Raw genomic sequence first — 26,547 nt, forward strand, 5'->3', positions numbered from 1 at the left:
ATTTATGTACCTATATATAAATGAACATCTAATACATGTATGCTTATGTAATTATATACATATAAATATGTACATACCACATTTATCAGTGGATAAATGATACTGGAGGGTTTCAAGAAGATGAATGTCAGCTACATACATTGCTCTGCAGAACAATCACTTTGAATCAGGGTGGCAGTAACGTTTGTGTGATAACACCTCACATTTTCAAATTTTCAAATATTTATTATATGCCAGACCTTCCTTGTATTCTTTCTTTATACACAACCTCTTCGTTGAATTGTCACAAGTCTTAGAGGTAGACTGTGTCATCCCTGTATTACAGAGGAAGGAATTGAAGTTTTAAACTGTTATATTTGCCCAGCATCCCACAACTAGTAACTGGTCCTAAACTAAGATCCTAAATGAATTCTTAATACAAAGCTCTTCACTGCTACACTATATAAAGGAATTTTTCAGATAAAAACCTCCTCACTAATTCTTGTCTCATCTTTGTCTTTCCTACCCTCCTTTGTTCTTTGAAAGTAAGTATTACCTGGATTAGGAATAAGACTATCTGGAGTCCAAAAATACAGACTTCATCTGATAAAGTTATAATTTCATTCACATTCAAGTTTTGTTATTTTATTTCCCTCTACGTGCATGTGAATTTTTACAAGAAAACCTTATTATCATCCTAATTATCAATTAACATGTATTGATTGCCCACTTGATACAGAGCCCTCTACTAAATTTCAAGGATGGAAAATGAATCTGGAGCTGATGTGTGTGTGTGTGTGTTTAATATGAACAATTTGGCAAAGAATTAACATCTAAGACTTGTGGAAATGCATTTTGCCAAATGGGAAGAGAAATTCTTGTTGATTGAAGACAGCCATTCTTGATGTTTACAAAATGTGAGAATTACTATTTTTTTTTTAATTTTTAAAACTTATTTATTTGTTAGAGAGAGAGCGAGTGAGCACAGGCAGACTGAGTGGTAGGCAGAGGCAGAGGGAGAAGCAGGCTCCCCGCCGAGCAAGGAGCCCAATGACCTGAGCCGAAAGCAGCCGCTTAACCAACTGAGCCACCCAGGCGTCCCTGAGAATTACTATTTTTTAAATGCATACCTTTACATTTAGGATATGTATGAGCTAAGATCTCAGAGAAACCACTTAGCTTTACCTACCCTAAAGAAACCTTCTAATCATCTGTCATTGGGCTCCCTGATGAAATGTCTTAACAGGCCTAAAATCTTTTAAGTAATTAAGATAAAATAATAATACTTACTTTAACATTTTAAAATGAGCTTGTCTAGCAATGAAATAAGCTAAGAAAACTAAAAATAAAATTGGATGAAAATTGGCAAAAAACAAAAAAGTGGGCACTGCTCTTTGTCATTTACAATTAATTCCACACAAATATTTGTTTAATCAGACAATGTGGTTAATCACCAAGGTGAAAATGAAAGTTACCAACACTAAATGCTGGTATAAAAGTTAATAAATTCAGTTCATAATCATTATGCACATGCTAGTTATAATAATTTACTGTCCATACCAAATCTTTATAAGCATTGTAATTAAATATAAAATGCACATTAGAATTATAATGAGTAATTAGGGCAACATAACTAATATGCATGAAAGTCCCAAAGCTCATTAAAATGTTAAAAGACAAAACCTGCTCTACCTAGTGTTTTTGCATATTTTCCATAGCTAAATGAATGCTAGTAGAGTCTGTGCATTGTTTTACCGTTTTTGGTTTTTATGAATTATGCATTTAAAATGCCCTGGAAACATTTGGTTCAGTTACCAAATACAGACTTATTTCCATTTTGGAAGAAACAGAGATAAGGCACACCACACACACACACACACACACACACACACACACACGCAAATGCACACACCACAAAACCACATTGAAATAGTTTTATTTGATGCTATTATGAAGCCACCTCATAGGATTACTTGAGTAAGAAAATCATAAAAACCATGATGGGCCATTATTTCATGGGGCACATGGTGGAACACACTGACTGGAAAGATCTTGAAGATAATAGACTCAATGGGAAGCATTATCTTGACCAGTCTTTACACTTTTTACATAATCATACTCACCTCCAGCTGTGAATTTCCATTTTAAAAAATGGTGAACTCAAATTCAGACAGAAATACTAAACTGAGCATTTAACCAAAAATGACAAAGACGCAGCACATATTACTACTTCTAACATTGTTCTGAAAACTGTCTGCCCTGTGTGTTTTATAAACAAACATATAAACAGTGTCCAGTATGTCCAATATACAGAGGTCAACTTTCTACCATATACAATAGTCCTCTTTTATCTGCAGTTTAATTTTCAGGGTTTCAGTTATACATGGTCAGCCATGGTCTGGAAGTACATGATCTTCCTTCTGACATATGATCAGAAGGTCTTAGTACCCTAACACTAGATCACATTACCTACATCATTCATCTCACTTCATCTCATCACATAGGCACTTTATCACTCACATCATTACAGGAAGAATAATGGTGAGTACAGGATGATAAGGTATTTTGAGAGAGAGAGAGACTTATTCATGTAACTTTTATTACAGTATATTGTTATAATTGTTTTATTTTATTATTAGGTATTGTCATTAGTCCTTTACTCTGTTTAATTCTTAAACTTTATTATAGGTATATATTTATGGGAAAAACATAGTCTACGTGGGGTTCTATACATTCCAAGTTTTCAGGCATCCACTGGAGGTTGTGAAATGTGAATAAGGAGGGACTGTACTCAGAACTTGCAACTTCATTACAAAGTAAATAAATTGTCTGGACTTATATATGTATATGTTTCAGATTAAACTAATAAGAAAGATTTCTAGTTAAAATAAATACTCCTTTCCTTAGCAAGCATATCCATTTATTTGATCAAAATAGAGCCCATTATGTCTAGAATGTACTACTTCTTCAGAGAAATTATTAGCTCTAGATTAAATTTTGGGTCAAATATGCCCAGAAATTTTGCTTGTTCCATATCCCTCCCCACTAAAAATTAATTAATTAAAAAATTCTTTAACAAATGTACATTATTAGGAAATGCCATTGATACCAACATTTGGCCATATAGTATGAATGTCTTTAAGTTACGTGTTACATGAACCTAATAAACTTATTAACACTAAAGGTATCTAGTTAGAATTTAACTATATTAAGTTGAAGAATCCTGGAGTATAAATTTTAGTAAGATCATAGAATCACAGTATTTTATAGAGCTCATTCATTCATCCCATTCATTTATTCAATGAACATTTTTGAAGTGTCTGCCATTTTCCTCCTACTGGGCTAGGTCTTAGAGAAACACAAAAGTTTATGACACATAATTAGTTCTAATTTCACTAGAGCCCTGAGGTTCTCTAAGAACCATTTTAATATATCCTTGACCAACAGCACTGAGTAAATTCATGAGTCAGAGAAGAGACAATAACTCAGAATAGATATTGAATCAGTAGATGGCATATGAACATGGAAAAATATCTCCCAGTTCTCAAATGCATCTCATTTATGGCAGCTGAAGAAGTGGGGAGTCTTCCTAGGGTGGGTTCCTTATACCAACCTTTCTGGGTGTTCTAATAACCCCTTCCTGACATGCTACCTTTCCACAGTACTTGGTTTGCATAGTACTTGCTATCCTTTTGGTTTCCATGGCAGTTCTGTTCTCTGCAGTAGATCTTCGGTCAGAATCCCTCACATTAAATCACTCTGAAATCCACAATTCATTTCAGATACTCCCTTTCCTTAGCAGAAGATGAAACAAACTTTCCTTTTCAAGGCAGACCCATGGAGCTCTCTTTGGTTTTGGTATGGAAGAGACTTTGAGCCTGAATGCCTTTGGAAAATTCTACCTACAAGTAATGGTCTGGATAATTTCTTAACAAAATTATCTCCCATCACCCTCCAAATGTATGTAGGATATTTCCTAGCCCCATTGATGACAAACTTGACTAGATGACTGCTTTGACTAATGGGCATTACAGATATGACAGAGAGTAAGACACGTGAGTGAGAAATCGATATCGATACCTTTCACTAAGTTGTAGTGGTTATTTCCTACATGGTATTATTGTGGCAATGACTAAGTAAAACAGGGAATAAGCCTGAAGTTTATCTGTGATAGCTTTTTGAACTAAAGTATATTGGGGGATGTGATGGAAATACAGCTTGAATTTTTTCTACAACTCCGTGCCCAGCTATATTTTATTTTAGTGCTGAGTTATATAGTGTTACATGTGATACGGTGTAATATATAAAAATGAAACACTAAAATTAACCACTTAATTTCAGATGATTTATTATAAATCATATCTAAGTACTCTAAAGAATACATTGAATTCAATTGCTTACATAATATAGCACATATTTATATATACTATAGAAGTATACAAAATATATTTATTATATATTAAGATATATTATATATATACACATATAGATATATATTGATCTAATTCAGTATGAAAGGATGAAAAAACCTAAGGTATTATTATACAGCAAAACATACCAAAAACACTAAGGTGATATTTTTGCAGGCATTATATTATTCATTTTACAGGCATACAATATTAGAGATTTTAAACATATAAATAATAATGCTACAGAAATTTTCTACTCAGCAAAGAGAAATGACACTATGACATCTGCCTCCACTTACAACAAGATATGCCACATTTTTGTACAGAGAATTGAATGATTGTTTTAGTTTTTATTCATTCAACAACAATAATATATCTTGCATTTTTTATTGAGTGCCTACTACGTTCTAGGCACTAGTCCAGGACACATCACTGAACAAAACAAGACTGTTTCCTCATGAACTGTACTTTTCAGGGAGGGGAAAAAAGACAATAGCAAATAAAAAAGTAAATATATCCTATGTCAGATGTAAATTTTTGGTACAGAGAACAATGAAGTTGGCTAAGAAAGGAGTCGTATGGTAAGGGAATAGTAATATTATTTTATATAGAGGGATAGGGAAGTCCTCTTCAGTAAGGTGGAGTTGGAGCACAAACTGGAGACAATGTGGATGCCAGCAAGAAATGAAGATATCTGAAGGCTGAATATTTTAGATTGAGGAAATACCAAGTATAGAGAACCTAGCTAGGGACATTCTTGGTGTATGTTCCATGACTGTCAGGTAGTTCACTGTGGCCAGAGAAGATTGGGCAAGAAAGATAGTTGAACAGAAATGTGGTCAGAGAGAAAGCAGGAGAGTCAGATCGTTTAGGGTTTTGTGGACCCTATGAATTTGAAATGAATTTGACTTGTATTCTGAATGAAAAGGGAATGTGGTTGTGTAGTAGCAAGAATGAAGATTTGACTTATTTTAATAGAAACAATATGGCTATGCAATGGAATATTATGCAGCCATCAGAAAGGATGAATTCCCAACTTTTTTATCAACATGGACGGGACTGGAGGAGATTATGCTGAGTGAAATAAGTCAAGCAGAGAAAGTCAATTATCATATGGTTTCACTTCCTTGTGGAGCATAAGGAATAACATGGAGGATATTAGGAGATGGAAAGGAAAGTGAATTGGGATAAATTGGAGGGGGAGATGAAACATGAGAGACTGTGGACTCTGAGAAACAAACTGAGGGTTTTGCGGGGGGAGAGGGGGTTGGGTGAGCCTGGTGGTAGGTATTAAGGAAGGCACATGTTGCGTGGAGCACTGGGGGTGGTGCATATACAATGAATCTTGGAACATGGAAAAAATAAAATTAAATTAAGAAAAAATAAAATTAAATTTAAAAATACATCCAGAAAAGAAAAAGAAAGAAAAGAAAAAGAAACACTATGGCTGCTACCTTGAGAATAGCCAGTATAGAGAGCAAGGACAGAAGCAGGGGGACCAGTTAGGAAACTTCCAATATTTCAAGTGAGAGGCAATGCTGGCTTGCACCAGCATGATAGCTATGAGGTGGTAAGGAGTGATAAGATGCATTTTAAAGGCAGACTCTACAAGATTACAGTCTCTCAAGACTTAGGAATGTTTTGTAATGACATTGATGAAATGGCAATAGTAACTGTTCACCAAATGCACAGATAAGCTTCGCAGGATGAGAGCAATAAATAGTGAGAAATCTAGTGATTTTGACGTAAGAGGCAGTAAATAAGATTGAGATTATAAGGAGGGTATCAGCTGCATTTTAGGCATATATATATATTTCAGAGCAGAAGAGGAAAGAGCCTAAACATTTTCTCTAATAATTTATTTATGTGCTACTCTTGCTGACATGGAATTTCTTATTTGTCTGTCAGACTTTCCCTTTCCTGACACACCCTTCAGTTGTCAAATTGCTTTTGCTGTTAGGCAGAGTTTTCTCATACCACGTTTTATTTAATCATTTTAGGAAGAATGACATTTTTTCCCTTGTTAAACATTCTTAGTTTCAAGTATACCTATACTATTGTTTCTGAAAATTACAGTTTTTCTGCCATGCCTCCTCCCACATCTTTTTCTTTCTCTAAGATATATTATTTGTAGGTAAATGTCTCTCCTACTTATGTCTTCTTATTCTTTGGCTCTTAGTTACTACTTACTGTGTTTGCTCTGATTTAGCTTTCTTTCTCCATAAATGGAAGTATCTAAAACTGTGTTTTTCAGATGGGAAGAAAAATTACCTCTCAATTCTACAACCAGTATCACTTCCTGCTATATTGTTTTTCTCCTTGTTCATAAGTTCAGAGAAAGTCGATGGATAAAGCACATCTGTTTCACAGTCGTGACCTCTGTTGCTTTAGTCTTTGAACCATTTAGAAATTCTGTAACATTGCAAACTCCAGGATGTAGGTCTGAGCACACAGCTGATTGCCACCTCAAAATAAATGGAGAAGTAGAAGTGGTTCAGCTTAACGTTCACTTTCTTACTAGAAAATTTGTGCATGTAAGTCTTTAAAAATGTCACTTACTTAACATATTTCCTATAGTCTTACTAGACTTCTAAGATTTACCTTCATGCATTTGAGGGCAGTGGGCAAAAACAAAAGGTAGTTTACAACTGTATTTCTATATTCAATTTTTTTTTCTTAATTTCCCTTTTTTTTTCCTAGCTACTCAAAGCCTTTCTTTTCTCTTCCTCCAAGACAGTGTGTTTGGAAAGTAATTCTTTGGAATATATTAGCAATATGAATTATTCATTTTTTAGAATTAAATAATTTTCATAACTGAATTTTAATCAACTTTTTAAATGTGTTATTTTAAGATTATTGAAGGCCACAGAAACAAGAAGAAATAATAAACCATTTAGTCAACTAAGAAATCTGATTTAGTGATTATTCGGCATAGGGCAGAAGTCATACCAGCCCAAGGCTCCCTGGTGCCTTTGGGTTTACTAGTAGGTCCTTGGAGGAACCTGGCCCTGAAGTCAGAGGGAAACTTGATCTGGTGAGAATTAGCCTGAGGAAAAATTCCACCAATATTTTCCCATCTATTACCAAGTACATCTTTATTGGTATCATTTTTTACATTGATTGACTGCAAAAAAATCTTAAATTTATATGTCTAGTTTACTTGTATTCTGGCAGATCAATTCTAATCTTTGAAAATGTACCATGACTTAAAACATAACAATAAACATAATAGAAGCTTAAATAATTTATCTTGACTGATTAATATAGCTAGGAGGATTTCCCCATGAGAAAAAGATTCTCAAGAATATTTTCATGTTTTATAAGCAATCTAAAGAGAAATCTGAACTCTTCTCATCTTTATTTTGGAGGAATTCCTTAAAAAATAATTTTTATATCAGGAAATTCATAGTCACTTCAACATGAAAAGAATGCATGCAAACATTTAGGGACTCAGAAAGTTTGTTCTGATGCACAATGTGTGTTACAAGATCGTATGCATTGAGAATAGAGATGCCTTTGGAGAGTCCCAGTTTCAAAATCCTTGCAAACTTGTCCACTGTATCCAAATCAATCATATTCAGCTATAATTTCAGCATGACTGACAACAGAGAAGAGATCAAATCATGAATAAAGTCTAAAGAAAGAAAGTCTGGTGAACAGCTAGGAAAACAGTGAACCATTTAATTCTTATTGATACAGCTGGTGGCCCAATAAATTCAGACAGACATATTTTAACGTGGATGCATCACTGAAGTGAGCATTGCTGACTCAAAGGGGACAGCTACTTCAAGCTGTAATCTCACTACTGCTGACCCTTGCCAAAAGCATGATATGAATGAATTCTGCCTAAGTACCAGCAAACTCCTCATTACATATATAACCCTTTATCTCCCTACTCTCCTTTTATGTATTTTTTCGTGAGTCACAGATTACCCAACCATCTATCCTTCAGTGGCCTCTAACAGATGTACACTCATAATCAAGATGATATCATGTCATTCACACCACAATGTAAATGACTAATGAAAGCATAAGTATATTTAACCTCCCTTAAAGGGTTAAATATTATCATAGCATTAAACCATGAGTTTAGGAAAAGAATCCTTTATGTTGTAGTTTTTTTTTTTTTTAAAGATTTTATTTATTTATTTGAGAGAGAGGCAGTGAGAGAGAGCATGAGCGAGGAGAAGGTCAGAGGGAGAAGCAGACTCCCCGTGGAGCTGGGAGCCCGATGCGGGACTCGATCCCGGGACTCCAGGATCATGACCTGAGCCGAAGGCAGTCGTCCAAGCAACTGAGCCACCCAGGTGTCCCTATGTTGTAGTTTTAAAGCAATACATAGATTTTTCTTTGCGTGTTTAGGGGACAATGCAAAGGCCTTCACCAATGCCCCTAAAATCAGACTTAATATGCGGTTGTATGTCTTAGCTCTGGAATTTTTCACAAAATATTTTGTCTTTTATGCACCTGTGCAAACATAAGGGAATCAGAGATCACAGCTTATACACTAAGATGGATATTAAACCTTTAATAAAACCACTGAAGTCTATTTCATGTGAAATTCATGTGAATTTAATGTGAAATTCCACTTTTCATTGTCTTTCATGTGAAAGAAAATGATCTCATCCTAAGCTTAACTGAATCGATACATTGATCTTTTATATGCCCTAACACATAAAGAATGTCCACAACTGCATATCTTTCTAGAAAGAACACCTTTGTGTTCCATATACTTTTGATGTTCTATCACATTATTGAACCCAAGCCTCTTACTTTTTGGTCATTGAGAAATTAGACAAGGTCTCCTACAAATGTCTTTCAGAGAAGATTTTTTTTGGTTAACTACAGTTAAAAAGCAGGGTATGCATGGAATTCTGGGAAAGTAAAAAATTATACTGGTACAGCTTTTAATTAAATTAATGACATGCTTGCTATACCAAGACAATGAATTTTTAAAAAATCAGTTCCTTTTCTATCCATACCTTATGATCTCATGTTCTTAAAGGGAGCCTAACTTTGATATCCTATTCACTAGTAATAATAACTGTTTAATAATAGCTAATATTTTCATTGGCTGCTAATTCAGTGCAAAGCACTAAGGTAACACTTTCCATGATGTTTGTTTTTGTTTTTTGTTTTTACTTCCAGTGTAGTTAATATATAGCATTATTGTGTCTGTTGGCCATCTGTATGTCTTCTTTGTAAATGTCTCTTCATGCCTTCTGCCCAGTTTTTGCTTGGATTATTTGTGTTTGGGTTGTTGAGCTGTATAAATTCTTTATATATCTTGGATACTGACCCTTTATCAGATGTCACTTGCAAATATCTTCTTCCTTTCAGTAGGTGGTCTTTTAGTTTGGTTGGTCATTTCCTTTGCTATTTAGAAGCTTTTTATTTAGATGAAATCCTGGTAGTTTATTTTTGCTTTTGTTTCCCTTGCCTTGGTAGACATATCTAGAAAGATGCTGTTATGGCCAGTGTCAGAGAAATTACTGCCTGTGCTCTCTTCCAGGATTTTTATGCTTTCAGATCCCACATTTAGGTTCCTAATCCATTTTCAGTTTATTTTTGTGTATGGTGTGAGAAAGTGTTCCAGTTTCATTCTTTTGCATATAGCCATCCAATTTTCCCAACACTTTGAAGAGACTGTCTTTTTCCTAGTACATATTTTTGCCTTCTTTGTTGAAGATTAATTGACCCTATACTGTGGGTTTATTTCTGGGCCTCCATAAAGTGTTTTATGTTGTCCATACAGCAGTCCTATGAAGTAGGCACTACTTATTTTATGGATGAGAAAACTGGGGTTTAGAAGGGTTAAGTAACTCAGATAGTGAATGTTACAACCACTTTTGTTTGGCTGCAAAGAAAAGCCTTTCACTGCACTATTTTGTGACTGTGTAAATGTTTAAGGTCCTGGGGAAGCTGGAGGTATCTTACAAACTGTCTTATTTTCATCCCCTGTGAAAACTAAGCAGAGGTATTGAATGTGAAAGTCCTTTAGGTGATGAGAATTATCTTTCAACTATATTTCACTAATTTGATTAAAAAAAAAAAACTTGACTAGGTAAATTATTTTTTAAAAATTTCTCTTAGCAATAACATGGAGTTTTCAGCTTTCTTTAAGATCGAATTAGTCCAAAGGCAAGGACATAATTGCTTCATGGAAAGGGTTTATTGACCTTGTGATCCACTTCAGTAAGATCTATGACAGCCTTTGAAAGATTGTCATTATTCCTTACCCTAAGGTGCAACCTATCTTCAAAGAAGAAATTTTCAACTATCATCATCCTCATCTGTAACAATTGTGTATTGAGCACTTCCTATATGATGTGTTTTCTAGTAGGTACTGGAAAATTAAATTTTTTTCAAAGACGGTTTATCTGACTGAGGCTTCTTTGGTGTAGCTCACAAGTTCTATAATTTAGACCAAGGTCAGCATGCTTATTTACCACAGTGTTTTCCTACATAGCTTCTGTAGGACAGATTTCCTCATGATTTACTTCTCTTTACTATTGCTCACTCTTCTTTATCCTTGTAACTATTTAATATGGCTCCTTTATCATTGTCCATCATTTGAGAGAGAGGGATGGTGTCAAATTTGTTTGCCTTTGGATCTGTAGAGTTTCATTTGTACTACCTCAATTCACTAAGCCTATTGAAATAATTCTTGGATTCACTCATCTTTTTGATAATAGAACTTTGTACAAAACCAAAGCTCCCACTGGGAATGACAAGAGAGGAAGAAGGTCTTTGTGGCTATTGTCATGTAACTAAGAAAACTTGAATCTTGATTAGGCTTATTGGGTGCCAAGTGCTGAGGTTCTGTTGCTTGCACCTGCAGAGCCTGGAGTTTTGGATGAAGAACCTTTAATTATCTTCATCCTGAAATGACTGGCTAAACAATGAATGGAAATAATCCCACTGAGTAAATGAGAAGGAAACACTCCTCTTTTATGAGCATCTAATCACACAGGTGTTAAATACCCCTTCTTGACCCTTTCACTGCTGGCTTTTCCCAACATCTGTTTTTTGCTGTCCCCCACATCTGTCTAGTAACATTTCTCTAACATTTATTTATTTCAGTATGCAATTGCTTCAGCTCAAAGCCATATACAATTTGATATAAGGATAGTATTCCTAAATTTCAGCAGTGCACACAAATCAGTCTATCCCAAAGGATGCCATTGTACTTATGAATTTGAGAGGCTCAAGTAATACACTTTCTTTGCTACTTTGGTATAATTGGAAGAAGCTACATCCAAGCAAAACAAAAACTATCTTTATGGGAGGGAAAAAAAAACCAGTTCCAGAAACATAAACACATGTAGATGACCATCTTTACACTCCCATTCCCTATAAAAGCACTCACACAACTGGATCAGGGCCAAAATTCACAGATCAATGGAATATCATGGTAAAAGAAATAGGTTCTGGGAGCAATCATTCAGATTTTACCACTTGATTGTCTCTTCTAGAAAGGGCTCAATATGATATCTTAAAACACAGGACATTTTTTTTTAGTATAAAATGAGTGTTTTGTACAACTTAGCTAAACATACTTGTAATTCCTTGTTATAGCTCCAGTTTGACACTTAATCATAATTGTCATGAGGTATATATTTCTGGCAAATAAGCAACTATGCCTTATGATGCAAATAACCATGGCCTTTTTCTAACATAAAATTCATGAGTGCATTATAGCTCATGAGCACATAGAAACCTGTCAAACCAAGGGTGACCATTGACCTGAAAAGTCATGAAGCCCATAACACAGGATGTGGACTAGACCTTAGATAACTACTAGTCCCACTGTCCAACATACTCAGATTAAATCCCAAGAAATATTAGGCCCACAGGATTTCAATATAAAACCTTCTACTATTCCATGGTCTCATAAGTTTGGAAGAAGCTTTGTACTATAAAATATTCATAAGGTATACATGCACATCACAGTCTCTCTGGGATGTGCTCTAGAAAAGAAACCTGCTTGGTATAATCAGACATTTTTGAGACCATATAACTATTTTATTTACACAAAGCAATAGGGTTCAGAATGATATAAACTTGGAATTTCACTAAAAATTTCCTGTCACTGCCAGTTAACTAAAATGAGTTGACTCAGATCCAGTGTGACCAATGATCTATTTAATTAAATTTTCTCTCAATTCTTTCCTTTTTTATGGATTGGCCAATGACTTTCTCATCATCCTAAAAATTACTACAACAGCCTCCTAGCAGTTCTGCCTGTTTCCCCTCCTGCCTTTCTGCAGACCATGAACTACTCAGCAGCCAAAGAGTATTTATAAAAAGTTAATCAAACCATGTCATTCTGCTTAAAATCTCCAAAACTTCATCTCCTTAGAACAAAATTCAAAGGCTCTACTATGGGTTACCACACTCTACAAAAATTGAGCCCCAGCTGCCTGCCCAAACTTCTCTTCTGGATCTTCCTCTCATCTGCTCAGACCATGACGACCATTTTGCTGCTACTTAAATCTTTTAAGCATGTTTCCACCTCAAGCATATTCTCAACTCACGGCCTTTCACTTTTCTGTTTTCTTTTATTGTAATAATTTACTACAGATGACCACATGATTTCTTTTCTCTCATCATTTAATTTTCTACTCAAATACTGCTTTATCAATAAGGGGCTCCATGACTGCACCACAGAAAATAATACATCTTGGAATTCCTTTTTCTTTTACTGTGCTCAATTCCCATCTCAGTTCATACAACTTTCTTACTATTTATTTACTTACTTATTTACTCTTGGGCATGCATACATATGCATACATACCCACACACCCCTCAAAAATGTTAGTCCTATGAGGCCAGGGACATCATTTTTTTTCATTAACATGGTCCCTAATAAAAATATTTAATAAAGGAATGAAGAATAGGTAAGTGATAAACCCACTTCTTAAACAGTCATTTTTTGTAAGATTTTTGTTTATTTATTTATTTTTAAAAGATTTTATTTATTTATTTAACAGACAGAGATCACAAGTAGGCAGAGAGGCAGGCAGAGAGAGAGGGAAGCAGGCTCCCTGGCAAGCCAGCGAGCCCGCTGTGGGGCTCCATCCCAGGACCCTGGGGTCACGACCTGAGCCAAAGGCAGAGGCTTTAACCCACTGAGCTACCCAGACACCCCTTGAACAGTCATTTTTAAGAGTGGGAGAGTAATATGAATAAAGGCTCATTCATGTCCCTGAGAAAAATCAATAGCACCTTCAAGTTCAAGTGTATAATTTAATTTATTTTATTTTTTAAAGATTTTATTTATTTATTTGACAGAGAGATAGTAAAAGTAGGCAGAGTGGCAGGCAGAGGGAGAGGAAGAAGCAGCCTCTCCACTGAGCAGGGAGCCTGATGCAAGGCTCCTCCCAGGACCTGGCATCATGACCTGAGCAGAAGGCAGACACTTAACTGACTGAGCCACCCTAGTGTCCCTCAAATGTATAATTTTAACCTCAAAATGAAATCTACGTCAGATTCCCCTCTCCACATTGATTAACCATAGCCATAGCCCTTTAATTCTCTAACACACAAACTGTTCTTAAGACATTTTTCTTAGGTACAATGTTAATTCTTGAGTCATTCTTCATCTATGCGTGCATATGACATTTTAGGTATCTTCCCATTTTCTGTGTCCATCAGAGCAGCCTGTGAACCTCTAGACAACAGGATCATGTCCCTTTAACTTGTGTGGTAAAACACCTAGTGTTGAGCCATATGCACAAAGAACTGCATAAAAGCCTTTTAATGACAAATTAGATTTTATTTCGGTTCATTACGCATGGGTTTTCAGGCAATGTTCCGGATTTCATGGTTTTGTTTATAATGAGTCATGGCCCCCTTGACAAACAAGAGAGTAATTAAACTAACCAGGTTATCAATAGAAGCTTGTGATGGATCTCCTGTTGCATATGGTTATTTCATCTTCAATAATAGTTGGATATTATAAAAGGTTATGGCCTCTTAGTGTGACAGGGAGAGAAAGAGAGATTAAAGCCTCTGAGAACAAGAGTGGAAATACAGTCCTACCTAGGCCTCTCACAAGCAAAAAAGTATCATAGTAATTGACAAATAAGTGGAGTTTTATTTATAGATATCTTTTGTATATTCTATTGCCTTTTATGGGGAGATGTGAATTTTGCTTTACAAAGATAAGTAAATTTATTAAATGATTTCTTATATTGTATGCAAGAATGTGTAGATATATATTTGTGTATATATATGTATCTACACACATAGATATATATGTAAATAAATTTACATATTTACATATATACTACGTTTATACATATAAAATGAGCATATGTATTATCTCATAACCTTTTCTTCAGATATTTTTGGTAACACTTTTTATTGTTTTTCAGCAAGTTATTAGCAAGCACTTTAATAAAAATAATATTTCTTTGCGAGTTTCCTTCTAGAACTATAAATTTAACTTTTACTATTAAGAATAAAAATACCACAGAGAAATAGAGGTGCTATAATTTCAAAGTGAAGTATCACCCTTAACAGAAAATGATGAATTTCCTAGGGTATTTTTAAAAGGAAGGGCAATGTTCTGTTGTAAGGGTGTTTACAGTTTTCATATTCACTGCATATTGAAAAATCATTAAACTCTGTACTTTTTTATTGCTTTCTAAAGAAACCTAAAATATATCCAGAGTGCACACTTACTCAGGTTATTTGTCTGAATGAATTTGTATTTGCATTTTCAAGGTTCCTGTTGTGTTGAATGCTTTCTCATAGTGTTATTTCAAATATGTAGTATGTTAAAAAGAGTGATAGAAAAAGAAAATATCTATGAAAATAGATACGTGTATCTAGAAAATAGATATGATAGACAGATACAGTTGCAACACCAAAAGGAACACACCATCCACGGAAGAAATCACTGATAAGCTGGAGTTCATTACAATTAGAAATTTTGACTCTGTGAAACACTATTAAGAGTCTGAAAACAGAATCCACACATTGGGGAAAAGTATTTTTAAAAGGCACATCTGATAAAGGACAGTTATCCAAAATATACAAAGAAAATTCAACAACAAGAATATAAACAACCTAATTTTAAAAATGGGCCAAAGACATTAACAGAAGATATACATCACCAAAGATATACAGATAAAAATTAAGTATATGAAAAGATGCTCCGTGTCGTATGTCAGCAATGAAATGCAAATCAAAACATGGGATACCTCTACACACCTAATAGAATGACCAAAATCTGGAATACTGACAGCCCCAAATGCTGGCGAGGATGTGGACCAACAAGAGCTCTCTTACATTGCTGGCGGGAATGCAAAGTGTTTTCCACTTCGGAAAACAGTTTGGTAGTTTCTTACAAAACTAAACATGCCTTTATGGTGTGATTGAACAATTGCACTCCTTTGTATTTACCCAAAGGAACTTAAAACTTATGTATGCAAAAACTTGTGCATGGATATTTACAGTGGCTTCATGTATAATTGCCAATACATGGAAGCAACCAAGATATTTCTTAATAAGTGGATGGATGAATAAACTGTGGTACTTCCAGATGACAGAATATTATTCCGTGCTAAAAAGAATTGATCAAGCCATGGAAGGACATGGAGAACCATAAATGCCTAACACTAAGGGAAAAAGTCAACCTGAAAAGGTTCCATGCTCCATGATTACAACAGTCTGGAAAATGCAAAACTTTGGAAACCATGAAAGGATCAGTGGTTTCCAGGGGTGGAGGGGTAGTAGAGATTAAGAGGCAGAGCCGAGAAGATTTTTAGGACAGTGAAAATCATTTGTATGATATAGTAATGATAGTTATATGTCATTATGCTTTCCTCTAAACCCATAGGATATACAACACCAAGAGTGAAAACTAATGTAAACTATGGATTTTAGGTGATAAGATGTGTCAGTGTAGGTTCAGTGATAACAAATGTACCGCTGTGGTGTGGGCTATCGATAACAGAGAGGCCATGCATGTACTGGGGCAAGGAGTATATGGGAGAACTCTCTACCTTCCACTCGGTTTTGTGTGAACTGAAACTACTCTAAAAAATAAAATCTATCAAAAGAAAATGACCCACGCATACAACTCTTAATGTTTCTCTCTAAAACTCATCAACTTACTGTCTTACCCATCTCAGGCAATTGGTATTCTACCCTACCAGTGAAGCCAGATGAAGTCACCCTGGACTCATCTCCTTTTTTCACATCTGTTAGGAAAATCCTGTTGGCTGCAACTTCACAACAGACTCAAAGCCAATTACTTTCACTACCTCTAGTGCCTCCACCCTAACCTGAGCTGGCAACATCACTTGTCTTGCTAACCGCCACAGCTTCCTACAAGTGCTCAGCTTCCCTCCTGGCCTCACTATTGTCTTTTCTCAACACAGCAGCCAAAATTGCCTTTGAAATAAAAGTCAGATTATGTCTCTCTTCTATGGTAGTTTGCCATTTCACTCAGAGTAAAACCAAGTCCTTAAAATGCTCTTCACAGTCCTATCTGATCTTCCATCCTTCGACCCCATGCATTAGTCAGAGTTCTCCAGAAAAACAGAGCTAATGATATATGTGGGTGTGTATATATATCTACATTTCTATACAGATATATTTCAATATGGATATACACACATATATCTATAAATCTTTAGATGTCCAGAGAGATAAAAACAAACGTACATATTTATACATATCTACCTACACACACATATACACACACACAAAGAGATTATATTATGAGGACTAACTCACGTGATTATGCAAGCTGAGAAGATCCCCAAGTTGCTGTCTGCAAGTGAAAACCCAGGGAAGTCCATGGTATAGCTCAGTCCAAGTCTGAAAGCCAACGAGAACCAGGAGAGCCAACGATATAAAACTTAGTCCGAGGGCAGAAGACCAATGTTTTACTTCAAGCAGTCAGGTGATGTGGGGGATTCTCCCTTCCTCTGCCTTTTGTTCTATTCAGGCCTTCAGTGGACTGCAGGGTGTGCACCCACACAGGAGGGCCTGAGTCCACTGATCTCAATAGTATTTCCATACAGAACCAGACAAACCCAAAAGGTATGCTTGGCACATACCTGGACACTGCAATGCAGTCAGGTTGACAGAAATTAACCATCACACTCCATCTCCTGACCATCTCCCTTCTTTCTCTTGCTTCAGCCACATAGTTATCTTTGGTATTTTTCAAGCAAACCAGGCTTGCCTCAGCCTTAGGGCCTTACTCCAAGTCTTACTTACTCACTACTTACTTACTTACTTGCTACTTACTACATAAAGACTTACTACTAGTCTTCATGCAAATCTCACTTTCTCAATGAATCTTCCTCAGATCACCCGACACACAATTGCCATCTATTCCTTGCTCATATTTCTCTTATCTTGCCCTAATTTTTTTATCATCTCTCTTGTCACCCTCTAATGTTTATTTAAATTGCTTATTTATTTTATGTACTGCTTATAGTCTGTCTCCACATCCCTCCCTCCATCTAGAACATAAGCTTCATCACATTAGGGAGTTGGACTGCTTTGTGCCTTGAGAAACGTCCAGCATATACTGATTGCTTAACAATTTGAGAGTAAAGGAGTAGCTATGCTACAAGGAGTTTTTTAAGCATCATTTTGTGTGCTTTGATCTCTCAACATGCAAAGATGTACGAGATACTCACCCTGCCTTCAGACAGCTAACAAGCAAGCCTGGCATACCCATAAATAATTACAATACAAGATAGAAAGTATATGATATGAGAGAGATTTAGATAAACTATTCAGAGAAGGGAAAGCTATTTTCAACCAGAGCAACAGGAAAGAGTATGGAGACACCTAATCAAGCCTGCATCTGTGGAAATGGAAAAGAATAGCATTTCAGGTAGAAGAAACAACCAAAAAAAAAAAAAAATCACTGACGTGTTAAAGTGCAGGGAACAGACGGAAGAAAACACAGACTAATAAGTCAGTATGCCAGTATTAAACCCAAATTCTGCAGCTAAGTAGCTGTGTGACCTTAGATAAATTATTTAACCTCTCTGAGCTTCAGTGTTCAATTTATGATACTGGGATAATACCATCTAGCTTTGAGTATTACCGTGAGGAAATCATGAACATAAAGCACCCAGCCCAGGGACTGGCTCCCAGTGATCACTCAATAAATGAGAGCTATTATGGGAGTGTAGTTTGACTGGAGTACAGATGAAGTGTTCCCCTCAACAATGCCATTTTTCCAACAGGAAGCAAGGCCAAAATGTATTGCATTTACTCTGCACTCCTTGGGAACATTCATCTATTGTCCAACTTGAAAAATGAAGCTGAAAATGACTAGTCTTGTATTAGAAGCATAAAACACTGAAAATGTGATACATTGGCCTATCAGGCATACGATTGCTTTGAATATAGAAGGAATAAAAATATATGTGTGTTATATTTCTGCTGAAGATTAGTTTTACTTACCCACCAGTTTCTTTGTTTGTTTGTTTCTTTTTCAGTTGCTCCTACAATTCAGGAAATTAAATCTGGCACCGTGGCCCCAGGACGCAGTGGATTGATAAGATGCGAAGGTGCAGGTGTGCCGCCTCCGGCCTTTGAATGGTACAAAGGAGAGAAGAAGTAAGGACTTTGTGATTATTACTGTGTTTCAAGCACTTTGAGCTAATGTGTTTGTGTTTCAGATACTTACTTGAAGCCATTTCTTTAACTGGCTTGAATGATTCTCAGCAGCGTCCTTGCAGGCAGGCAAACCGAAGGGGCCCACACGGGAGGGATGAGTAGCTAATAGCTTTGAGAAATGTCCACTTTGGTTTTATGTGATCCCAGAAATGCCTGCAAATCCTGCACTGCTGATACATTTCACTTCGTCCCCTCCTTTGTGAACCAGCGCACCATTGCTCTCGCTGGCAGCCATGTTTACTTGGGAAGGAAACCAGCTTTTAAAGGACTTGGGCACAGCCTTCATGAGTACACTCCAAAACCAATCGGAGCTGCTGCCTCTGCCTGGCTTCCTTGAGAAGTCTCAACCCTTTCACCTGCCTTACTCTCCCGCACAGCATTTTAACATTTCATTTTATAGAACACTGTGTTTTAGATATTCTATCACTAAAGGGCCTGTAGAGGAGATAAAATACATGGTTAAAGGACTAACCAAGGGGATTTTAGGGCTACTGTCACTTTAACTCTATATGATTGTCCCCTCGAGGAGCCCCAGGAAAAGCCTTGACAAGAGCTGCTGAACAAGAGAAGACAGGACTTGACTACTTTCTCTTTACTTTCAACCAGTAGGCTCATTCAGACCTCTTCAGCTGCTCTTATCAAGCCATCAAAGAAGAGTGGGACCCCTGTGGGTTAACTGGAAGATGGAATGCAGAGGGCAGGATATTATCTATAATACATCTTTTTTTTTTTTTTTGCCTCAAAACTAGGGAAGAATGTGTTCAAGAAAATGCTAGGTTGGGCCATACGAAACTGCCATTTTTAGTCAAAAAAGCTAAATATTGGCAACTCCACACTGTTCAACATATATATCTATGGGGTTTACTTATTTGTACCTTGGCTCATGACTAATGACAGCTAAATGTCTGAACTGAAAACTAGAGAAATGTATAAAAATTTAGATATTGTCATAGTGGATGGGACCTAAGCAGGTACCTTTTTTTTACCCTTAAATTGTAATCAAAAGAAGAATTTGTAGAAGACCTTCTCCCTCTTCAACATCCACCTTAACAATAAAGGATGTCCCCATAACTATCTTATTGATCTGAATAACCGGCTCTGCTTTTATCTACAACTATTTGCAACTATTTTTATGCAACCTCTTCTGTAATTTGGGGTACTTAATTCTTAATTCTTTTTACTACTGTATGTTTTTACTAATTCTAAATCTACCTTTTTGGGGCTTCATAGAAGCCCCACTTTTTATATACTTAGAATTAGATAAACTAGGGGCACCTGGGTGGCTCAGTGGGTTAAAGCCTCTGCCTTCGGCTCAGGTCATGATCCCAGGGTCCTGGGATCAAGCCCCACATCGGGCTCCCTGCTCAGCACAGAGCCTGCTTCCCTTCCTCTCTCTCTCTGCCTACCTCTCTGCCTACTTGTGATCTCTGTCTGTCACATAAGGAAATAAAATCTTTAAAAAAAAAAAAAAAAGAATTAGATAAACTAGTCTGTGGTCACCCTTGTCCTACGGTACAATATTGTACACCAGCCAATAACCTTTCTCAGATTCTGATAATCCAGATTCAGAAGTTCAGTGTGTGACTCTCTATATGGACAATATCTAGAAGAGTGGTTTCTAATCCTCTGTAAGTTATGAAACACTTTTTTCAAATACAATCTTATGTGGAAGTCCAGTTAGTTATATCTATGAAAATAGGACTTCTTTGGTAGATGTGGGGTGAATAGAGCTTTGGTTCTATGGTCTCAGAACCTTCCCTTGCAAGGGCTCCCCAGATCCCTGGTTCTTCCACAAAGTGCATTTTAAATAATGATAAAATATTTTACATATCTCTCAAAGTCCCTTTTGAATCTATGTGAGGCCTTTCTTACAAGCCAACAGAATTATCCCCAGTAGTGCGAGAGCTCCTTTGTTAAAGTCCTGTTGGTTTCCAGTATTTTGTGAAATGATGCCCTGAATTTTTTTTTTCTATTTCCCTCTCTTTTCCTTTCCTAAATTCAGCAACCATTGTCAGAAAAGGCTACAATCATCCTTAGTCGACTTTCTTGGCCTATAGCAAAAACAGCAAAGGACCCATTGGTGTCCCTAGTCATAGTTTCAGTGACTTTTTTCCTACTGGGGAGATGGACGATAGCTTTTATTATATTTTGAAAGGAGTTTAGAACCACTACTATAAAAGGTGGATTGATTCTTTCCAGTCAATGCCCTTTCCCAGCACACACACCTAGAAAAAATCTGGGAGCAGTGAAAATCAAATGCACTCGTCAAGGGCAAACATACTTTCATTTCAGAGTGGAGTATACATCTGTCATTCGTTAAGTTTATACTTGAGGAAATACTCAAATTATCAAATACCATAAGAGTATATAAAGTCCTCTAAAAATTATAGTGAAGCAAATTTAAGAATGTGCAAGAAGTAGGAAAGAGAAGGGTTCTGATTGCTGAATGATGGTTGTTACACTCACTGAGTTTGTTTACCATGCTACCTTCTGGGCCCAGGCCATTCAAATATTTATCTCATTAAAATGAAAAACTATCTATGTCAAAAGCATCTGCTGTTTGACAGGCAGTGTTCTTTTTTTTTTTTTTTTAAAGAACTGTTTTTTTGTTTTGTTTTAAGATTTTTATTTATTTATTTGATAGAGATCACAAGTAGGCAGAGAGGCAGGCAGAGAGAGAGATGGGGAAGCAGGCTCCCTGCTGAGCAGAGAGCCCAACGTGGGGCTCGATCCCAGGACCCTGGGATGGTGACCTGAGCCGAAGGCAGAGGCTTTAGCCCACTGAGCCACCCAGGCGACCTGACAGGCAGTGTTCTAAATTGTTAACAGACATTAACCCATTTTATTTAATTTTCACAACAAGCTTATTAGTTAGATACTATTATTATTGTCACCTTTTGCTTGGGGGAAAACAAAGCACAGTGTTTTTAAGTAACTTGCACAGGTTCATACAGTTAGTGGAGGGCTGGGATTTGAGCTCCAGAAGTCTTGCAAATCTTCATGCAGAGTCCATGCACCTAGTGTAAGTCATGGCACTTCAGAGACTATCAAAAATAATTTGAAATGTCAGTGTTAAATGGCAAGGGTAAGGGCATTGCAGGTCACTTATGAATTAGAAAAATAAAAGACTGCACATACAAACACTCACTTACGCTTTCTGAATTTACTTAGTCAAAGACGCAGAAATAATGGAATCAAGGTAGACACACAGAGAAGAAACAGATACAGCACGTTTCTGAGCTGTTTTCTTGACCTCAAGGTCACTAACAGAAACATGAAGCTGTCAGAGACCCTGTCAAAGTGTAGCAGAGTTTTTACAAGATCTGGAGAAGTTTTATTTCCTAGAGATATTTTTCACTTTGAGCGTACAAATATATTCAAAAATAACTTACTCTCTTCACTTCTGCTTAAGAGAATGTTTATAAAAACTCATCTCTTTTAACTTAAGATCCTCAAAGCTGGATCTTCATTCAAATAAATATGAACAAATAAACATAAATACATGTAAAAAAGGCAGTATCTGAACATCCTTAGTCTCATCTCTGCCTATAGTTCTTCCACATCCTATAAAATCCATATCTGGGTGCTGAGAGTAATCTAAAAACCTTAAAAAAAAACCAAACAAACCTGAAAAATAAATCACAATTGAAAAGAAAAGAAAGAAACAAATGCTTACTGAAGACAAATCACTTTCCAGATTCTTTAAATTCTTTTATCTCTCTTCCTGTTCAGACTTCTGTGAAACACAATTTATTGTCCTCAATTTACCGATGACAGAACTGAGCCACAAGAGTCTTAACCTGTCCAAGAGCTCTCAACTTCAAAGATGCCATCAAGACACATTTTATTGTTAACCTCTCGGTCCACATTCTTTCTCTTGCATACACTGCCATTCTCAGTTATCTACTGCTAAATAACATATTAGCTTGAAACTTAGCAGCTGAAACCGGTAAGCATTTACTACCACAGTTTCTGTGGGTCAGGATGGGAGCAGCTTAGCTGGATAGTTATGGCTCAGGGTGTCTCATCAGGTTGCAGTCAAGTGTTGTCTGGTGCTGGTCATCTAAAGGCTTGACTAGGACTAACGGGTCTGCTTCTAAGGTAACTCACTCAGATTTCTGGCACGTTAGTTCTTGTTACAGGCAGAAGGCCTCACTTAATTGTCTCTTCATGGGACTGCTTGATTGTCTTCTTGACTTTTCCCAGAACTAGTAATCCAAGAGAGAGCAAGGTATAAACTATTTATGACCTAGTCCCAGAAGTTATGCTCTGTCATTCCTATAATATCTTACTGCTTATGCAGGGTGACCCTATTCAAAGTGGAAGGGGAAAATGGGAACATGAATATCAAGAGTTAAGAATCATCAGATACTCTTTCAAAGATAAGCTTCTACACTATCCCCCTCATGGATGACAATTAAAAAAAGAAAAAAAAAGAAGCTTTTTTTTTTTTTTTACATTAGATATATTAGCCATTTTGACCTTTAGTTTATTACACTGTTTAGATAAGCACCATGAGAATGACTAAAGTTTTATACTTGTTATTAAAATATTATCCTTTGGTATAAAATGGTTATATTTTTTTTTAACACATAGGGTCTTTTAGCATACCTGGTAGGGACAGAGCTCACAGACTTAATTTTGTTCCATTTGCATTTTAGTATTGGGAAAATCAGAATTTGGAGTTTAATTATATAGAAAGCCAAACATTTAAACTTTTTTTTTTTCTTGATAATAGAAAGAAATAGACTCCTTATATCCAGTGAAGGGAACTCTCAGAATAGGAAAACTACTATTAAACAAGTATTATCTTTGATGACATGAAATGAAGTTAATTTATGGCTTGAGAAGAGCATATTTATTTAGGATTAAGACCAAAAACATAAAATAAATTTTAATGGATTAATGTTCAAGTAGGTATTGCAAAAACATGGGCTTTGTATCATTTTGTGAGGATGGCATTATCCTCTTGTAATGGTACCTACTTGGTAGGTAGATCATTGATATAAAGCAGTGGTCCACAACATTTTTGAAATATATATTTCTGAGTAAAATTTAAAACTTAGGAAAAACTATCAGTGTATGAATACTTATTTGTAAACTGTACATATGTACTTTTGAACTGATATTTTGCAAGCATTAAATGACCTGTAACAGATAAAGTTTAAAAGATGAGATACAATTATAGCATAAATGGGCATTTTATTATTTTCTTTTCACACTCCCACAGATCACTTGGTACCCAATTTGGAGTACTTGCCCTCCATTTTAGAGACTCTTATAAAGTATGTTACTTTAAAATAAGGAATTTTAGGGGCAATTTTAATGACATGCAAATTTTACCCTACCTGCTGACTTTGTAATTTTATAACACATATAACTCAATGTATACTATCTTACCCATTCCTCACACAATTCTAACTAGATTTTTTAAAATTTAATTTTATTATAGAGTGAGAGAGGGAAAGAGAGCACATGAATGAATGAGAGATGGAGGGGCTGAGGGAGAGAAAGAGAGAGAGAATCTTAAGGGGCCCTGTGCTCAGTGCAGAGCCCAACATGGGGTTCAATATCATCACCCTGATATCATGACCTGAGATGAAATTAAGAGTCGATGCATAACTGACTGAGACACCCAAGCGCCCCATACAAATATAACTAGATTATACCTGAGGAAAAACAAACAAATAAACAAACTATATCTTATAGAAGTAAAATGACTTGTTGAAGGGAAGTACAGAAAGGGAAGTAAAATCTAATGTCAAGATAACCTCGGTAGGTGATGGATATATTTCTGGACATGGTAGTTATGGTTTCATAGGTGCGTACTTATCCCAGACTCATTGAGTTGTATATATTATACCTTAACAAAGTGATTTTTAAAAACAGAAACAAAACCAACTGCTAATATCCTGAGTCTTATGTCAAAATATCCCTCTTCTAGATTTTATGCAACTTTGATTATTCAGAAGAGACTAGAAATAAATTAACTCATTCTCACTCTCCCTATCTTTCTCTCTATCTCTATCCCCTTTTTTCTCTCTATTTTATCTTCTCATTTGCAAGGCCATTTTTTTTTTTTTTTTTTAGATTTTATTTATTTATTTGACAGAGAGACAATGAGAGCAGGAACACACGCAGGCGGAGTGGGAGAGGGAGAAGCAGGCTTCCCACTGAGCAGGGAACCTGATGTGGGGCTCAATCCCAGGACCCTGGAATCATGGCTTGCGCAGAAGGCAGATGCTTAACAACTGAGCCACCCAGGCGCCCCTGCATGACCATTCTTATAAGACTAAGCAGTTCCATATTTTGATTTAGAAGGGTACTAGAAATAACCCATTACCATCCATGTTAAAAATAATTTTCCTTGCTGACCTGAGAATTTATGTGTTCATTCAACAAATATACATTGGGCATTTAACTGTGACATAATTGGTAAAGATTGAAAACAAATTAAGTTGCTTTACTGAAGAAACTTCTGTTTCTAATGTAATTTCACTATCTAGCTATAATTTCATTTGATATTTCACTTTTTTTTAATAACCTAAGTCTTGTCCATACAGTTTTATTATCCCTGTGATGACTTTATCATCCCAGGCCAGGGAAGAGGTAAAGGATAAACACATGAACTAAGCGAGAGTATTTCAACTACTGGGAAGTGGAAAACACATGTCCATGTAAGAGATACATGCAAACTATTATATTTAAAACTCTAGGACATTCAAACAAAATTAAAAGTAGGCTAGTCCTGTTTCCATTTCCTGACTTAGAGCTTATAGTTTGTCATAAAAATCACCAAAATGAAATAAGGACCACGTAAGAAGACCCTAAGGGAGCCCTAAGTCAAATCCTTGAAAGTGCACAGCAGGGGTCCATTCAACTCAAATCAGAGCATTAACAAACGCTTCAGGGAAAAGGTAGCTTTTATGCTTGATATCAATGAACAGTATTTCCAAACATTGCAAGGAGTCAAGAAAAATCATAAGCAAGGAAAGAACATGGTCAAGTAATGTAAGCATTGTGTGAGAGGGTTTCTTTTTATGTCTCAAGGTACAGGATGTGAAATCAGGTGTAATAGGAGGTAGGGTTAGAAATGCATGTTAGGGCAAGACTTGGAGCATTTTAAATGTCAGGATAATACATTTAGACTTGATTCCATAGGATGTGGGAAGCCACTAAAGGACTTTTCAAGGGTAGTAGAAATATCCATTCCTTGTCTTCATAAAATGTTTCTCAGACCATTTAGGATGGGAAAGATACAAAATATGGTTTAAACTAGGGTATAAGTTGTGCAATTAAAAAGCAAGAGAGGAGGGGTACCTGAGTGGTATAGTCGGTTAAGCATCCCACTCTTGGTTTCAGCTCAGATCCTGATCTCAGGGTCAGGAGATCCAGCTATGTGTCAGGCTCTGAACGCTCAGTACTCAGTCTACTTCAGATTCTCTCTCCCTCTCCCTCTGCCCCTCCCACTCGTGCACTCTCTCTCCATCTCTCAAAT

At 36.1% G+C, this 26,547-nt stretch overlaps 1 protein-coding gene across 1 annotated transcript in view; it reads left to right on the forward strand.

Annotated features, from left to right (window-relative positions):
- Positions 1–26,547, forward strand: part of NEGR1 (neuronal growth regulator 1) — a gene marked incomplete at both ends in the record, with an annotated part of 843,959 nt that overhangs the window by 636,443 nt on the left and 180,969 nt on the right. Inside the window, one exon of the mRNA XM_080802180.1 lies at positions 18,869–18,989. Within this exon, the coding sequence (XP_080658306.1) occupies positions 18,869–18,989 (121 nt within the window). The remainder of the gene's footprint in view (positions 1–18,868; positions 18,990–26,547) is intronic.

This window comes from Martes martes, assembly GCF_963455335.1.
Source record: "Martes martes genome assembly, chromosome: 4".
NCBI classification, from domain to species: Eukaryota; Metazoa; Chordata; class Mammalia; order Carnivora; family Mustelidae; genus Martes; species Martes martes.